The 18,899-nt window shown below is 20.5% G+C and overlaps 5 protein-coding genes across 5 annotated transcripts; 1 reads left to right on the top strand and 4 right to left on the bottom strand.

Annotated features, from left to right (window-relative positions):
* Nucleotides 1-2,093: 2,093 nt before the first annotated feature.
* Nucleotides 2,094-2,570, top strand: SRAE_X000256500 (Deoxycytidylate deaminase; the record flags this gene model as incomplete). Its single annotated transcript, XM_024645738.1, has 1 exon — nucleotides 2,094-2,570. One exon carries the CDS (start codon nucleotides 2,094-2,096, stop codon nucleotides 2,568-2,570), a length of 477 nt encoding a protein of 158 aa, XP_024499991.1.
* A 4,327-nt stretch (nucleotides 2,571-6,897) lies between these two features.
* Nucleotides 6,898-10,088, bottom strand: SRAE_X000256400 (Cht7; the record flags this gene model as incomplete). The annotated part of the gene is made up of 4 exons (XM_024645737.1): nucleotides 6,898-8,091; nucleotides 8,139-8,661; nucleotides 9,224-9,290; nucleotides 10,055-10,088. The coding sequence occupies 4 exons, from the start codon at nucleotides 10,086-10,088 to the stop codon at nucleotides 6,898-6,900; spliced, it is 1,818 nt and encodes a 605-aa protein (XP_024499990.1).
* A 184-nt stretch (nucleotides 10,089-10,272) lies between these two features.
* On the bottom strand, nucleotides 10,273-10,473 carry SRAE_X000256300 (Hypothetical protein; the record flags this gene model as incomplete). Its single annotated transcript, XM_024645736.1, has 1 exon — nucleotides 10,273-10,473. The coding sequence occupies one exon, from the start codon at nucleotides 10,471-10,473 to the stop codon at nucleotides 10,273-10,275; it is 201 nt and encodes a 66-aa protein (XP_024499989.1).
* Nucleotides 10,474-10,641: 168 nt separating this feature from the next.
* On the bottom strand, nucleotides 10,642-12,498 carry SRAE_X000256200 (Buzidau; the record flags this gene model as incomplete). The annotated part of the gene is made up of 3 exons (XM_024645735.1): nucleotides 10,642-11,769; nucleotides 11,811-12,231; nucleotides 12,341-12,498. 3 exons carry the CDS (start codon nucleotides 12,496-12,498, stop codon nucleotides 10,642-10,644), a joined length of 1,707 nt encoding a protein of 568 aa, XP_024499988.1.
* A 1,731-nt stretch (nucleotides 12,499-14,229) lies between these two features.
* Nucleotides 14,230-15,476, bottom strand: SRAE_X000256100 (Guanine nucleotide-binding protein subunit beta-4; the record flags this gene model as incomplete). Its single annotated transcript, XM_024645734.1, has 5 exons — nucleotides 14,230-14,336; nucleotides 14,393-14,494; nucleotides 14,542-15,088; nucleotides 15,139-15,348; nucleotides 15,420-15,476. 5 exons carry the CDS (start codon nucleotides 15,474-15,476, stop codon nucleotides 14,230-14,232), a joined length of 1,023 nt encoding a protein of 340 aa, XP_024499987.1.
* Between the last annotated feature and the right edge of the window lie 3,423 nt (nucleotides 15,477-18,899).

The following is an 18,899-nucleotide window of genomic DNA, read 5'->3' as shown; positions in this document are numbered from 1 at the left end:
CAATTAAGTGTTTCCTAATATAACATTAATTTTAGAGATTAATATTTTTACAAGAAATTAATTTTTTAATAATTTTGATTATTATTGTACTATAAAGTTTATAAAAATTTACTATATATATATTTTTGAATTACAAAATAAGTCTATAGCTAATAAAAGGTTATATACTTTTAACTAGTGCATTCTTTGCAAGCACTAGTTGTAAAAGTTATAGAAATTAACAACCTCCAAAACTTAAATTTTCTTTTCACTATATTAAAGTTTGTATGTTTATATCTCTATATTTCTTATATATAATCATCTAAATGTTTTAAATTGTATAAATAAAATTTAACAAAAATAAATCTTTTCTTACTCAAATCTATTAATAAAAGTACTGTTTATTAAAAAATTTTTTTGTTACATTTATTTATAAATATCGTTTAGTAAATTATGTTTCTTCAAAAATTTATACATTTAAATTATTTTTTTTTCTGTTTTTTTTTATAATTTTTTAACTGTTTTTAGATACAAAATATTTAAAGGAATACTCTTTTTGTAATTGATATTTTATCATATATATTAAAAATAGTTATCATGATTTCTTAATTATTATTATGAAGTATAATTTTATGGATAATATGGCAGTGTTAGATGAACAGATTAATTTTTTTTAATGTATTGATAATCATGAAAAAAAAATTTATTTTATGACAACATATTTCTTTTAAAATTTGATAAAACAGATGATGAAAATTGTCATTGGTTTTAAAAGGAAAAAAATTGCTACTTGGAAAAGTGAATTTTTTAATTGTTTTAAACAACATTTTTTTATTCTATTATCTATGACTAAGGTCTAATTTTTATTTATTAAAAAATACTTCATGTGCTCAGTAGGTTTTATTTTTATTCTAAAAAATTTTAAATCATATATTTTACTATCTGTTTAACATAAAATTTTTTTGTTAAAAATAGTGGTTGTTTATTTTTATATAAAAATTTTATAATTTATACGATTATTAAGACTTGAATTGAATTATCATATAAGTTATTTATTTTTTTAATAATCATGAAATATTTTCACTACAAATAAATTTCTTTTTACTTATAAAAAGCTGTTTTTTAAATAGAATTTATTAGGTAACTGTAGATAAATATATCATAATGATAAAAATAGACATAACTATTACATAGAATATATTTTAATTCAAAAATTTTCAATATGAAAGAAATAAGTTATGCAATTAAAAATTTAAAAAAATAGTTAGAAATCTTTTTTTTTAATACTTTTTTTATAAACATTTAAACATGATATTGTTATATGCTTTTTTCTTTGTATAATTGTAATAGTTTGTCGACAAAATTGTAAAACAATTTATTATCTTATGTGGTAAAAAGCTTTAATAAAAAATTTAACAATGTCTTTTAAATCTTGTACTTATGGATATTTATGTGACAATTTCACAGACTAAACGACGAATTAATTATTGTTATTTGATCATACATACTTTTGTTTAAGATACATATTCTGCTTAATTTTCATAACAAAAGCTTACTGCTAGATTTAAATGAAAAGAAATTTTACTACAAATAAAAGGAGAAAAAAGTAAACTAAAGTATTATTTTAATAGAAAATTATTTTAAATGTTACAAAGATATTATCACTGAAAAAATGCATTGCAAATTTATGTTAATTTGTCATATAATATATTCTGTTGGCTGTATGCAAAAATGTTTAATTCATTAAAGTAAAACATCTTATTCGTCATTATTTGTGTGATACATATTCATCTATCATTTAAACAACTCTTTATTTTGAATATTAATAATTTCTTATTCATAATAATATTTTTATTATCCTAATTCATTTTGATTTATCACAAGCTAAATGTCTCTTTTTTTGTTTTTGTACACTTTTATATAATTATTTAGAAAAATAATTTACTCTTCTAATTTTAATCATCTAAGTATAGCTATATTTTAAAAACACTTTGATTGTAATATATATCAAATAAAATGTATTAATAATTGTTTTAGAAAATAAGTAATAAAAAATGGTTGATCAAATGTTAGGCAATATTTCTGATAATTACTTAACATGGGAAGAATATTTTATGGCAACTGCATTTATTGCTGCTAAGCGAAGCAAAGATCCAGAAACTCAAGTTGGAGCTGTAATTGTAGGAAAAAATAATAAAATTGTTGGAATAGGTTATAATGGTATGCCAAGAGGATGTGATGATAGCAAAATGCCATGGGGGAAATGTGATGAAAATCCTTTAAATAATAAAGGAATGTATGTAGTTCATGCTGAAATGAATGCAATTGCAAACAAAAATTGTGAATCATTAGATGGTTTCACAATGTACTCTACACTGTTTCCTTGTAATAATTGTGCACAAATGATAATACAACATGGTATAAAAGAAGTTGTTTATTTTGAAGATAGACCAATGAAGGAAGCAATGAAAGCTTCAAGGAGTATGCTTGAAATGTGCAATATTAAACTTCGTCAATGGGAAAGATCTAACAAACAATTATCTATAGATTTTGCAACTGGAAAATGTGTCTTGGAGGAAAAAGTTCTTTAAATATTAAAAAAACGTTTAATTTGTTCTACTACACTATTAATTTAGAACAAGATAATAAGATTTATTCATTTAAAGTCTCTCTTTTTATAAAAAAAATCTCATTTGTTTTGCTTAAAACCTTACTTTTTATTTTTATTAAATTATTATATTCTAAAATTCAAACATTTTTGTAGTATAACTTTAAACATTTTAAAGATAATACTTATTTGTATTACATTTTATGTTAGCATAATTTAATTATATTTATATTCTATTTTTATTGACTAAAAATAATATTTTTTTTAATAATTTTGATTCTAAATACTTTTAATTATAGATATTGTTACATTTTTATTAGGATTAAAATATTTAATTGTTTCTAAAAAAAAAAAACTATTATCAGAACTTTTTTATTACAAGAAAATTTTAAATATGCAGTTTTTAAAAATGTTAATTTTTATATAATAGTTATATGTTAACGTTTTTTTTTGTACAACTTGTATATTAGTTTACCTAAAAAAATATTAATAAGTTACTAATAAATATTATACAAATAAGAAAAGCAACAGTTTTAATGTTATATAACAATAGTAACAAATTATATGGTATTTTTTTAAAAAGTTTTTTAAACTTTTTAAACCACTATGAAAAATAAATTTAGTTAATTGATGCAAAACTTTATTAGTTAATACTTTAAAATAATAAATTTTAAAGATATAATAAAAGAAAAAAAAAAATTTTTTTATCATATAAAACTGTAATTTTAATGTAAAAATTTTAAATTCATATAAGAGCTATTTTATCAGTACTTTTTCAGAACTTCTGGAACTTGGTTATGATGCTGATCAACGTCTTCTTCCTGAAAAAATTTTACCAAGAATCATATTTCTGCCTCGGTTTGTATCGACACCAGATGCGAGATTAGATTCTTTTCCAGTACCAAGAGAACATAAAATAGACAATACGAAAAAGAGTGAAATAATAAATCTTTGGTAAATTTGCATTATAATGAAAACAAATTATATGAAAAATTGCAAATGGAGTTTTATTTTTATACAAATGTTTAGGGTAAACACATTTGTAATTGAATTGTTTTAGTTACAATACATATTTATTTTAAAAAAAATATACTTGTATAAATAATAGTAAAATTTCATATTACTATTTTTGTTAATAGACAATATTTTTTTAAACAAATAAAAATTTGTTTACAAAAGCTTATCATTTAAAGTTATTTCTAGATAAACATTAATTTTAATAAAACTTTTATATCATAAAACGGCAAAAATTATTATTGGTTGAATTTGAATTTATTTTTTTTTAATTTATCAATAAACCTTTTGTTTAAATTACTTAGTTAAACATATGTTTTAAAAAAAATAAAGTTTTAAAATATACAAATAAAATAACAATGTTTATCCAATTCGTTTTATAAAATTTTTTTAATTTCTTTACAACAATTTATTACTAAATTTTATTTTAATTAGTTAGAAAATAGTTTTAAAGTTTTTTTATTGTTGAATTATAATTTATATAGATCAACGATAATGAGTACTAATATTACATTTGTTAAATACATGTTGTTAAATTGTAACTAAACTGTTAATTTTAAGATATATTTTTTATTTAATATAGAAGAATTTTTTTCGACATTTTTTTAATGAAATTAACATCTAACTTTTTCTTAATGTTTTTTTTTGAGACATTTTTTTCTCTTAAACATATCCTTTATTCTATTTCTCATTAAATAACCAAGGTAAAACTAATATTTTTTTTAATTTTTATTTTTTAAACATTCTCTATTCTTTATATCGAGTTTTAATCCTTAATAATTTAAAAATAATAATTTTCTTATTATATATCAAGTACAAGATTTTAAAAAAACTTTCTCTGTTAAACATTTTTATCCATATATTTTTTTAGAAATTTTTTTTTTATTTAAGAATTAAAATTGTATATCTTTAATTATTTAAATTACATACCTAAAAATGATTATGTCTAACAATTTAGACAATCATAACTCCTTTTTCTTTATTTTTTTTTACAAATAATTTTTTTTACAATGAATTAGCTTATAAATAAATTTTTAATGTCATATTAATGCATATATTTATATTGATATTATATTAATATGATTGCAATAGTTCATATATTTAATGTACGGTAAATATAAATTATATTTTAATTTATGGAAAAATACTACAGTTGAAACAAATAAATTTCAATCAATATTGATTTGTTTATAAAATTAAAAAAAATGTAAAAATGTAAACATTAAATAAGTTGCATAAAAAATAACAATTAGAATTTTGTATACAGAAAAAAAAAACAGTTTTTTTTTATTAGTCATAAAAATCATCCTCTTTTTTGTTTAACAGACACTTTTTTATTAATTTATCTACTTTTTTAAAAAGCGAAATTTTTTTAATATATTAAATTCAAAACTTTTGTATACTAAAAGAGATTTTTACTATAATACTGAAAAATTTAATTATTATATTTCCTATTGGTTGTTTAATAAGTATTATTTTTCTTCTATTAATGATAATACTATTTTATTTGCTATTTTTTATGATTCGTATTTTAAATTACAATTTATGTTAAGCTTTCTTACTTAAAATAAATTGGTGTATCCTAAAATTCTTAATTTAATCTTTAAATTACTTTTTATAGTTGTATAGAAATTAAATTATTAGCTCAAATTTTATGATTTCCATGTTTAAGTTGTAAAATGTTATATGATATTTTTAGAAAATTTTTTTTGATATTTAATTTTTTATGAAAGTTAAAATAAAATAATATAAAATTTATATTAACTTTAAAAATACTAATAGCTTGAAATAGATAATGTAAAATTTATTATTCTCTTATATAAAAAAGAAAAACATAAACAGTTTAAACTTTATTTAAGATTATTGTTATAGTTTTATGTTAATATTCAAAATATTAATAACTATTAAATAAATAATCGTGTTTTTTTAAAAAAATAACAAAAAATTTTTGATAATATAATATAATTTACAAATTCCTACTTTTAAAATTAAAGAAAGTTTTCAACTATTCCTCGAAAGCTGTTTTTTTAGTATACAAATATTTTTAATGACATTTTTCGCTTTTTTATATTAATATTTCTAAAAATATTTAAAAATTTATTCAAATAAGTCTTAAAAAAATCAAATAACAAATTAAACTATAGAAATTTATTAAATTATAAAAACTTAATCTTCAAATAAAATACTTATCTGATGAAAAGATTATTAGATACTTTAAAATTTTAAACTTTAAATTATATTTTGACTTGAAAAAAAATTAAATGCAAAAAATTTATCTAGATTTTTAAATTAATTATAATGTTCTTTTAAGAAAAAATAATATTATGATTGTATGTGTTGAAAAAAATTTAAAAATTAATGTTGAAAAGATAAAAATGTATCACAAATATACAATTAAAAATTAACTAACCATTAATAATTTAAAAAAAACAATCTTTTTATCACTTGTCTTACAAGTACAGAAATAAACCATTTTTAAAATAACGAATTTTGAAGAAATTTTTTATATTTTAAACTAATTGTAAGAGTTATTAAAAAAATTTAAACTAAATACTTCATCAAAAAAAAAATTAATCAAGAATATATCATTATTATAGATGAAGAAATACTTCTTTATATAAAAATAATATTTTCAAAAATTTTTATTTGCTAACAAACATCAAAGTTCATATTATTTTTAAGTGTAAAAAATGCATTGACATATAAATAACTTGTATTTTATATCTTTTGTTGTTAATTAAAAATTTTTTTGTATTTTCAACAAAATAAGAGCAATAAAATCTTAAACTTTAAGATATTGTAAAAGAAGAAGAAACTATAATTTATAGTAACTATGTTCATAAAATATTAAAAATCAATAATATCTTTTGTTTCATCAACTTTTGAAGTATAATATTTGATAAAATACGTTTAAATTTTTCAAATGTAATTATTAATTGTAAATAATATTATTATCTTTTTAAAAAGTAGAATAATTAAAAATGTAACAATAATGAAACTTTTGTTTCACCTTAATAATTAAAAGAATAATTTAAATGTTTTTAATAATCAAATGAACCAAACGCAATAAACTTTACCAGATTGTTTTTTTCTAAAATCTATTAAGATAAAATATTATAATTTTCATTTAACGATGTTTTTAAAAAAAAGATTAATTGTTAAAACGAGAATATTTATTAAAAAAATTGTTGAAAGACGTAAACAAAAGCTTCATTTTTATATGTTAAGATTAATTACTTAGAATACTTTTGCCTTAAAATTGGAAAAAAAATTATTAATAAATTAATAAAAAAATTTTAACATCCAGCAGTATCAATGCGATCACAAAGTTTTGCTTCTTTGTTGTAGGCAAGTCCTCCAGGACAATCAAATAAATATGGAGTCAAATTTACGCAACGATAAAAACGAAAACAGGAATTTGGATCAGGATGGAATCCATCAACTGTACATACAAATTTCTCAAAACTTTTAGTTACTGTAACAATTTTTTTAGTTGTAGTTGAAGCTTTTGTAGTAATAGTTGGAGAAACTACTGTAGTAGTTGTTGTTATTGTTGGAAAAGAACTTGAACAACCTGAATTTTTGGGAAAAACACAGTAACCAAATTTTTCGCTATATTGTAAATTTGAAGGACATTCCATTAAAAATGAAGAATTGTTAAGACAAAGCATAAATTGAATACATGAATATGGAGCCAAAGAATGAAAACCATCGGGTAAATCATCACAAAATCCATCTAATTCATTTGGTGGAGTTGTTGTTAAAGTACTTGATGTTGTTGTAATTTTAGTTGTAGAAGAAACACTTTCTCCAAGAACTTCAGCAATTTTACTTATAAGTGGATATTTTTTATTTTCACCACCAGGACATCTTCCACCAAAATCATCAAAATCTAATGTCCAAACAAACATTCCACCAAATCCATGTTCTTTTACAAATTCAGCTTTATATTGAATTGACTCAACATCATCGTAAGAAAACCATTGATCACCAAATACTAAATATGGTACCTTAGCTTGATCATCCCAATATCTTGTAGCACCTGAAGCTAACATTTCACAAAATTCATAGTATGCACCAACACCTGCTTCTCCGACAAATTTTGTTGTTATAGCTTTACTACCTGATGCTCCTACACCAAATTCACTTGTATTTGTTAATGTCCATCCACGACCATATGTTGCTCCACCAATAATAATTTTATTTTTTGGCATTCCATTTTGAGCCCAATAATGAGCAGCACCAGCAACATTCCATTCAGTATTAGTTTCACCATTTCTTGGATATAGTGGAGCATTAAAACCTGTAAAAATTTCCCATGTACCATGAAAATCATATGACATTAAAAGAATAAAATCAAATTGATCAGCTAAAGCTGGAATATCATATCCACCTCTTATTGTTTCAACAGCAGCTGAAACTGCAGCTGTTATCAAAAGTCTATTTTTTCCTGTTCTACTAGATTCATCATTAGCAGCAGCTCTTAATTCCTAAATAAAATAAATTAATAAATAAAAATTTTTAATTATTATAATACCTGTATAAAAGATACATAATTAATTTTATTAATATCACTTTTTGGATATTCCCAATCAATATCAATACCATCAAAAGCATATGCTCTTGTAAATGTAATAACACTATCAATAAATCTTTTTCTATTTTCTGGTGATGATGACATGCCTTCAAAAAGTCTTGTCCCAAAAGTCCATCCTCCAAAAGATAATAATGTTTTCAAATTAGGATCTCTTTGTTTTAAACTATTAACTCTAGCATACATTCCAGCACCAGCCCAATCATTAGGTAAATCAGCAGGATCATAAGCTTTTGCAGTATAATCTTCATTCATCCATCCAAAAGCAAAAAGGATATGTGTACATAATCCTGGTATATAATCTTCAGGCATATATTTTCCTTGTCCTTGACGATATTGAGCCCAATTTGTAAAATAACATGGTCTGATATAACTATTATTTTGAACAAGTGATGCTAAAGTTGTTGTAATAAATATTCCTTGTAATAACAGAAATGCAATAAATAAATGTATTAAAGAATACATTCTAAAAAAAAAAAATTAATAATAAAAAAAAAATAAAGGTAAAGAATAAAAAAGTTTTTCATTAATAATAATAAACTATATATGGTAAAAATTAAAAATTTTTATTAAAGATTTAAAACAATTTCTTATTACAATGGCAAAAAAAAAACATGTTATAATAAGTTTATAAGAAAAGTGTAAATCATGAAAATGATTACGTAATAATGTCATAGTAATAAAGTAAATGTCAATTAGATAAAAAGCTACTTAAGTGAACATTTTATAAGTTATTATGATTATTTTAAAGATGATATAGTAAAATAATAAAACAATATATGAAAACGAGTTAACCTAAAAATGTTTTAAAATCAATCAACTTAGCTTTTCTTTGTTTATTAGTATCCAAAACAATCATTTAATTTATAAATGATTAACAAAAACACAACTCACGTCAAATTACGATTAATAAAACTAAATATTCATCACTTGACAACTCTTCGCGCCTTCTTAACTTATCTATTAAGATTCTTGCATTTTAATGCTATTATTGAAAATATACATAAATTAATCGAATCATCTCTTACCTTTCAATTGTTATGTGGACACATAAAGAATAAAAAGTTGTCCTTGTATAATAGTATACATTGACCACTAAATATAATTATTTAGTTATAAGTTATATTGTCAAAAAAATTTTTTTTTTAAAAGCAAAGAAAGGTAGTTTTTTTTTTTTCAATGATATAATAATATCTTTTCTATATAGTAACAATAATTTTCCTTATCCAATAGACAATATTAAAGTCAAAATGTCGATTTATTAACTTTATATCAAAATGTATTGTGAATTGTAAAAATGAGTATTTAATATACACCCAAATATTTATATTAAAAAATTCATAAGTCTTTTCTTAATTTTTTTTAATATATTTTTATTTGTAAATAATGATTTAGTAATAGTCAAATCATTTTGATACATATATTTTTAATATTATATGAATAAAATATTGTAGTTAGATAAAAATCTAATATACAAATATGTTTTATTACTAAGTCTTCAATAATAAATATTTAAACATTAATAATATAATTTAAAAAATTTAAATAATAGTTATATTTGTAACAAATCTACTTATTTTTTACAATAAATACTTTTTAAGATAAAGGTGGGGCTTGAAATCTATTAAATAAAATGAGTAAAAAGAAATTTGTTATCACAAGCTTTACCATTAAAAATATTTTTATTTTTTTAAATAAAGAAAACTTAATGCATTATAAATCTCTTAAACATTTATTAAATTTAAAGAATAATCAAACAAAAATAAGATAACATTTAATAACATAAAACTTAAAAAAAAATAGTATTTTAAATGTAAGTTATTCATATATTCATAAAAGTAATTAAGAAAAATGCTAACATGAAAATTCTTTTAAAAATTTGTATAAAAACATATATTGTTTAGAAAATCAGTTTAGATTTTTATTTATTTATTCAATATCATTAATAATATAAATATTTTTTCTATAAAAAAAGTACAAGATGTAATAAAGTTAATAAAACAAATTTAATTGTATTTATAAAAATTTACAATAACATCATTAGATATGTGTAAAAGGAAAATTGAAACTATAAATTTTAATCATTTTTAGTTACTAATTCTGGAAGATCATCACATTCAACACTATGCATTTTAAATAATTCATCATGTTTGTCTTTTTCTGGTAATGATTTTATCACATGTTTCCTTTGATCTTCTGGTATCAATTCATTTAATGGAAATTCATCATCACTATCTTCAATTATTTTATCCTTTGAATTATTTTTTGATTTGGACATATTATGTATCTAAAAAATATATGATTATCTTATAAAATGACATGTATAATTATTTAAAGAATTTAACTTATAAATATATTAAAAAAAAATAAAAAATTATTATTTTATTTGCTTTCTATTAATGTATTTCTTAATAAATTTCTAGAAAATATAATGTTTATGAAAGTATCAAATTAAGTTTGGTATATCAAGTGTATCTTCATTAAACATTTCAGTTAATGAATCTTGAGTCTCTAATTTTCTATTTCCTTTAAATTGATTATCATTAATCAATTCCATTAAAGGAAATTCATCATCATTAATAGATGAAACAGTTGTTTCTTTTATTGGACTTTCGGGATTGCAATCTTTTATATTAATATCTTCAAAGTTATCATTTATAATTGTCATTGAGTCATCATCACTATTAATGTTAGAGTTTATTTTGATATTTTCATCATTGCTTTCATTTAATCTTAAAATTTCATCATTTACACTATTGAATAGTTTATTAACATCTTTTGTCATTGAATGATCATCAGACAAAGAAAATTGTAATATTTTTAAAGCTTCTTCAAAATAATTTTTTGATTTGTCAAGTTTTCCTAAACGTTGATAAAATATTCCAATATTTCTTAAATGAAATGCTATTGCAGGATGATTTTCAGGAAAACATATTCTTAATGATTTTTCAGCCATTGAATGTAAATCCAAAAGTTTTTCTGTATCATCACTATCAATAAGGGGAATTAATGCTTGAACAATTTTAATGTAATAAACGTTTACCGTTGGTAAAATTGTAGCATATTTTGTTAAAATACTTTCCAAAAAATCAATAGCTTTTTTAGAAGACATTTCTTCAATTTCTTTTCTTTCTAAAATATCTTCAATAAATCTCATTCCTTTTAATGCTTCCAATACTGATTCTTGTGATACAATTGTACCACATTCTGGACAAGTTAATTTACCATTTTTTTTATGTTTATCTCCCCATAATTGTATTGGAATACGTTTATATTGTTTGGGATCATTAACACAGCTTGGACATATCATAGATGTAAGAATATGTTCATCATCATCTTTACATCTTTCACACTCACAATTAAAATACCATGTATCTTTTAACATTTTTTTTCTTTGTTGTTTACAAGCAAATAAATCAATATAAGAATAAAATGTTGATGATTTATCTAAAAGATTAACAGATGAATTAAGTGGACGTAATGTTGCTACAAATCCATTACAAACATAAATCGTATTTGGGCGACAACTATGATCATAAGCACAAAGATCAAGATATAAACCTTTTCCTATTTCCTTAAAAAAAATAAATTTATAATAATAAAATAATTTCTTACATTTAAATAACCTTTATCACTTATTGCATGTCGATTTATAAAATCTCTACAGTGAAGTTCAAAAATATCTTCTTTTGGAAGTAAATTAGATTCATCATAAAATTTTATAAGTTTTTCATAAATTGAATTAAATTTTGCCATTGCATGATAATCATTTTTTATTTCATTTTTATGATGCCAAATATCCATTATATTTCTATTAGATGTTCTATCTTTATAAAAATCATTAATTTTAACATCTTTTTTTTTTAAAATTAATTTATATCTAGTAACAATTCTTCCTAATAATCTTACTTCAATATCAGGTATCTCTTTACCATTTGTTTTTTGAATAGCTTTACATTCATATATATGATCTTTCCAACCTAATCTTTGACATTCAGTATTACAGTATAATCCAAAATGGCATCCTGAACAACGACTATAAAAAATAATTAAAAATAATTAGAAATATTATAATTAATATAATTAATATATATATATGTATATATGATATATAATATTAATATATATAATAATAATAATAATACCTTAGAGAATTAATTTTTTCTTTTTCATTTAAACAATACCAACAATGATTTTGCAAAAATTCATTATATAATGCATAAGCAAATGGATAAAATTCAATGGTATTTGGACATTTTAACTCTATACTCATACTTTTCTGAAATAATATAATATTATGCATATGACTTTTTTAAAGTTATATGAAAGAGATAAGATGAACCTTAAATCAATGAGATAATGTTAAGTTAAATGCTAGTACTTCAATTTCCAGTATTATTACACTTCAAAATAATATAAATGTTTTAAATATACTTTAGTATATGCGTTCTCTTAGCCATTTGAATTATATGTATAATGTTTTTATTAATATTGAGTTATTAATAGAAAGCAAAACTTCTGGTCAACAATTAGCAAATAAATATATTTATATGCATATATCATTACTTTTCTTAAATATATTTATCTTTTGGTCTATTTATTAAAATTTATTACACGATACTCTTAAATCATTAGATATTGTATAGTAAAAAAAATTCAATTAAATAGTTAAATGATATATATTTCTTTTTTTTTTAGACAAATTAAAAAAACATCTGATGATTTTATTGTATTAATAATTCATATTTTTATGTGTTTTATATTATTATTTTATTATTTATTTTTTAAAATTATTTGTTGTTGCTTTTTTTTAATAAACAAATTTATGAAAAAAAAATTTATTCTTGCAAAGTTAAAAAAAGAAAATTGGGTTTTGAAGACTTTTATCTGGTATGAAAAAGAAAATGCTGGTACAAACTGTATGAATACATCAATAACACAATAATGCAAAATAACGTTATAAGATAAAAAAGTATTCTGCATCATTTTGTGACAAATTGGATTTATACAGAGCATAAGTTGGAGCCTAGCAATACAGAGTAAAGCATTACATTTTATAAAAATGATAATTAAAGTGATAATTAATAGACAAGATAGATAAATAATGACTATTTAATTGTAATGAATATATGAATAAAAAAAAATTATCTTTAATGAGTTATGAAATTTAATTTTATAAGTATACATGGGAATATTTTTATAATTTGAATGTAAAAATAAAAAGGGATATTTTAAATAGTATAACAAAATTAGATATATTAAGGAAAGCTTATATAAGTAATAAATACATATAAAAAAAAATTAAAATTATAAAAAAATGTACGACAAACATGAAAAAAAAACAAATATTTCACAAATTTCAGCTCTGAGCGATATTAGAAATAATATGAAAAAAAAATATTTAGCTTTGCTCCATATAAAATATGCTATAATTGTGCATATATTTCAGCTTGATTTATCACCTTGATAAGAAAGCAGACAATAACTTGAATCAATCAAGAATATAACAGTTTTTGTAATAAATGTTAATTAAATTAGATGAGGTGAAAGAAAAATAAATTCTATATTAAATTAAAGATGGCAGCAAATATAAGAATAATGGGTAGATGAAAATGACAATAATAATAAAACTATTTAATTAAAATATTTTGGGCTTTCTTGTTATAATGTATTGAGAATTAATGATAATTTGCATTATTTACTTGTATCTTTATAATAATAGCTTAAAAAATGTCTAAAAAGTTTTTCTTCTAATTGTAAATATTAAATGAAACAATTAAAATGTTATTTTTAACATAAAGCTAAAATTATATGATTATAATACAATAATATAAATCAAATTTCATAAATTTCTCAAACTATATGCTAAGTATTATTGTCATTGTCAGCCATCAAATTTAGCTAATGTACAAATTAGGCATTATAAAGTCTAAAAGAATATTACATTGTCAAAATCATAAAATGGCAGATAATATAATGCTTTATCAACTCTATAAAATTACTCATACTAATTTCTACCAGCATATAATATGCTTTAATTCCAAATTTTAAGGAAACTGTCCCATGATCCAGTACAGACTGCCATCCCATCTTCTGTAACACCCAAACAAGATACACGATTATCGTGACCAGCAAGTACTCCTAAAATTATACAAAAATAAAAATAAAAAAAAGAACAAAATAATTATTTAATATACCTGCTCTTTCTTGACGCATAGAATCCCATACATTACAATTAAAGTCATCATAACCAGCAAATAATAATCTTCCAGATTTCGAAAAAGCAACACTAGTGATACCTTAAAGAATAAATATAATTTAATGAAATTAAAAAAAAAAAACATACCACAAATAATATTATCATGAGAGTACATTGCTAATTCTTGATCAGCACGAATATCAAATAATCTGCAAGTTGCATCATCTGATCCAGTAGCAAAAGCATGACCTGATGGGAAAAATGCTACAGCATTAATATCAGATTCATGACCAGGGAAAGTTTGCTTGCACATTCCATCTCTAATATCCCATAATTTAGCAGAAGCATCACAAGCTCCAGAAATGAAAGTTCTCATATCAGGGGAAAGAGATAAAGACATAACATCACCAGTATGTCCTGTAAAGGCGGTTACTTGTTGTCCTGTTTCAATATCCCATAATGCACAAGTCATATCTCCAGATGAGGTTACAATTTGATTGTCATCTAAAAATCTACAGCATGATAAATATCCAGTATGACCTGGTAGTTCTCTTGATACACGGACGTTTCCTTCACGTGTTTTTAATGAATAGATACTGCAAATGTTATCTAAACCTCCACATGCTACATAAGAGCCTGATGGAGCATATGCACAAGTCATTACCCATGATGAACGAAGTGGAATAGCATGAACCTAAATATTAATAAAATTATTAATATATTATATAAGAAAAAAAAACATACTTTATTTGTTGTATATGAATCCCACACAATTAATTTACCATCTTGTGAAGCTGAAACCAAATTTCTTGAATCACTTGCCCAATGCATAGCATATATCTTAGCTAAATGACCTCGTAACGTCCGCCTCGTACGCATCTGTATTCGTCCAATTTGTTCTAAATTGGCAGCGACTGAGGCAAGAGTTGTGTCATTTGCGGCTTTCCGTGCTTCCTATAAAAAAAAAATTGATAATAATTTTATATATAATAAAAAAAAAAAAAAATTAATTAATAATAACTTACCCTGATTTGACTTTTAAGCTGTTCAGCTTCTTGCCTCAATTGGTCAAGCTCGCTCATGTTTTACCCTTGGCTACAAGGCGTAGCTGCAGCTCTTTTATAGGCGAAGCAGCTAGCAAAAATAGCGAGATTTCAGGAACACACAAAATAGCGCGTTCTAAAAATAGATATTAATATATATGAACATATATATATAAAAATTAATTAAACAATATATATATAAATAAAATTATATATTGACATCGTTATATTTTAAAAATAAATTTATGCAATGATAAATTTTATATTGTATACATCAAAATTTAATATTAAAATTTGTGGAAAGCTCTCAACGTACACTTCACACAAAAGAAGGCCATACAGATAAATTTATATATCAGTAATACAATAATACAAAAAGTTAAAATTAACTTTAAATATGTAAAACATATTTCTTCAAGTAAAGTGAAAAAAAAAAATTTTTATCGCTAGGTAAGAAACTTTTTTTATAACTAGTTGATTATAAAATTGAAATTTTAAGGGATAAAATTATAGTAATATCATTTTGTACAAATATTATCAATAATATTATCTTTATCTTTTTGTAAATATATTATCGTTATATAGAATAATTATTCTATTAATAATAGTAATAAATATATATATATATATTACTTATTAATAAAATAAAAAAAAAATAATAATAAATAAAAAGAAATATTTATAAAAGCATAGATAAATTTAACTTTCTTATTTTTTAAAAAGCAAATTTTATGTTAATATTAAAATGAGAAATATTAATTAATGTTTAATATTCCTTTTTGATATATTAAGTTGTTAACAAAAATTCTCAATATAATAATATTATTTAATTATAAAAATATTAAAGTTTTTATAATATATTAATTATATTTCAATTAATAAATTGATATTATTATAATTAATGAAAAAGATAAATAAATAAAAATATATTAGTTAGATAAATAATATATTTAAATAATTTTTACTTTAAATAAAAATACTACAATACTTTATTAGATAACTTAAAATAGAAAATGCCAAAGAATTAAAATTTAATATTTTTGGCCAATAGCTATTGCAACATTTTATAGTAAAAAGACTACCCTGTCAAAACTATCTTCCCGTTCATTTTAGTGAGTGTCCTTAAGTATCTTTAGAGCAGAATATGATATGTGTGTGCCTGTGCGACCAAATATTGTATATTATAACATATGCTAGCCTGACATATAGATGCTTAGTAATATGAAAAGCAGGATAAGAAATTTATTGGCTAGGCCAAGTACCAAGAATGCGAAATAAAAAGCAAGATGCGACAATCAGAATAAATTGTACGATAAAAATAATTCTCCCAATTGGATGGTCGCTACTTGGAAAAATGCAGTCTGCGGTTATACAACAAACCAAGTTTGAAGGTCATATACTTTAATATATATATACATATATTGTATACTAGCGATTCTTACTTATGTCCTATCGTTTTTCTCTCAGAACATAGAACATTAATGCTTTTTATAAAGATTTTTAAAGTTAAGATAGTTGAGCTTATAACTCTCTCATTGTGGATATATATATATATATATAAAAGGAATATTTTATAACATAAAAACATATGTTTTTTTTTTTATTTTTATCTTATTATTTATTAAAAAATGATATATATAAGGTTAATCTTCTTAATAATATAAGAATGTTAAAATTTATTATGATATAATTATTAACTTAAAATAGTTTGTCTATTTAAAAAAAAAAAATTTTTTTTAATAATAATTTACTTTTAAATTTATTATTTTAAAAAAGCTTAACATAGACGTAAACACATTTAAAAAGATTACGCATCTGATTATAACTATATAATTTATAATTAACTGAAAATAATGATTATTATATATATATATATATTATCGTTTCTTCATCTTTATCTAAAATATTACATTAATTTATGCATAAATATATTTAAATTTCTTTAGCTACTATGATAAAAATAATATTCATATTTACAAAAAAAAAAAAACAAAAGTTCATTATTAAATTAAATAAAGTTAGATTAAGATTAATAGTTATATTGAAAATATATTATTAAATTAAGTAACTATAAAAAAGAAAAAAAGATCTAATTTTCTAAAATAACTAATGATAAAATTAATTTATAAATAATATGTGGCATCTTTTATATTTAGTTAAAAGTATTACGCAATAGACATTTTAAATATTTTAATATAAAGATAGAAATAAATAATATATAGATAATTTGATAGGGAATTATCATAAAGGGTTTTAAAATAGTATTTTTAAAGAAAAATTACTTATTTAAAAGTATAAAAAGTAGTATATAATTTTACTGTGTCATCAATTTTCATTTAACAACTGAACATATTGATTATATAAAAGCGTTTTGATATATATTTAAATAACAAAAAAAAAATATTACATGATAGAAGAAGCTTTTTGTTGATCTTCTATCATCATTACTACTAAAACTAAACATTATATTATATCGACAAACACAATCATATGAAGTTATAAAAAATTAAATATATTAAAATATGTGAAAAAAAGTATTTTTTTTTTTGTTAAATTTAGTTAGATAAAAAAATATCAAAAATTGATATTATATTATTATTTTAAATATGATCATTATAATAAATTAAATAACAAAATATTTTTTATGTTAATAAGGAGACAAAAATAAAATAAAAAAGAAATATATTATAAATAAATATATGTAATAGTTGAAAGAATATTTTAAAAAGTATACAAAATAAGAGAGCAAAATACAATATTATCAACATGTTCATGTCAGCCTCACAAAACTCTTTTCTAACAATAAGAACTATTACATATAAAATTATGGTTCATCAAAGAAAGCAAGTGATAAGATGAGCTACTATAATTGACATGGCATAAAATTTTAAAATAAATTTATGGTTTATTTTCTTTATGTTAACAAAAAGAGGTGTACATATTAACATTTTATCTTATATAATAGAGAAAAGGAAATATGTTATGATAATTGAGGAAAAAAAAAATATATATATATATATATAAGATATCATTATTTATGACTATTGAATAATAAAACTATTTTGTTTTTATTTAATATCTATATTATTTTGATGCATTTTAAAATTAAAATGATTAGAATAAAATAAATATATATTTTAAAATTGGAAGAACTTTTTTTTTTTCTAAAAAGTATAATGATTTTCTATATATATGATGACATTTATAAAAAAGTTAAAAAAATATACATAAGTTATAACATTTAAAAATATTTTATTTTCTTTATTCTATTAGTAGAAGAACAAATTTTCTATATATAGATAAATGAATATATAAACTTGATTAAAAGCTAGCTATAAATATATTTATAAAAAAAAAAAATAAAAATACAATAGTGTATGACAAAGAGAGTAAAACTGACTAGAAAATTATATACATGTTAGAGGTTATTTTCTATTCACTTTGAATCAGGACATTGCTTTT

This window comes from Strongyloides ratti, scaffold srae_chrx_scaffold0000007 (assembly GCF_001040885.1).
Source record: "Strongyloides ratti genome assembly S_ratti_ED321, scaffold srae_chrx_scaffold0000007".
NCBI classification, from domain to species: domain Eukaryota; kingdom Metazoa; phylum Nematoda; class Chromadorea; order Rhabditida; family Strongyloididae; genus Strongyloides; species Strongyloides ratti.
Note: the sequence above shows the minus strand (reverse complement) of the source record. Positions and strands in the feature narration are given on the sequence as shown.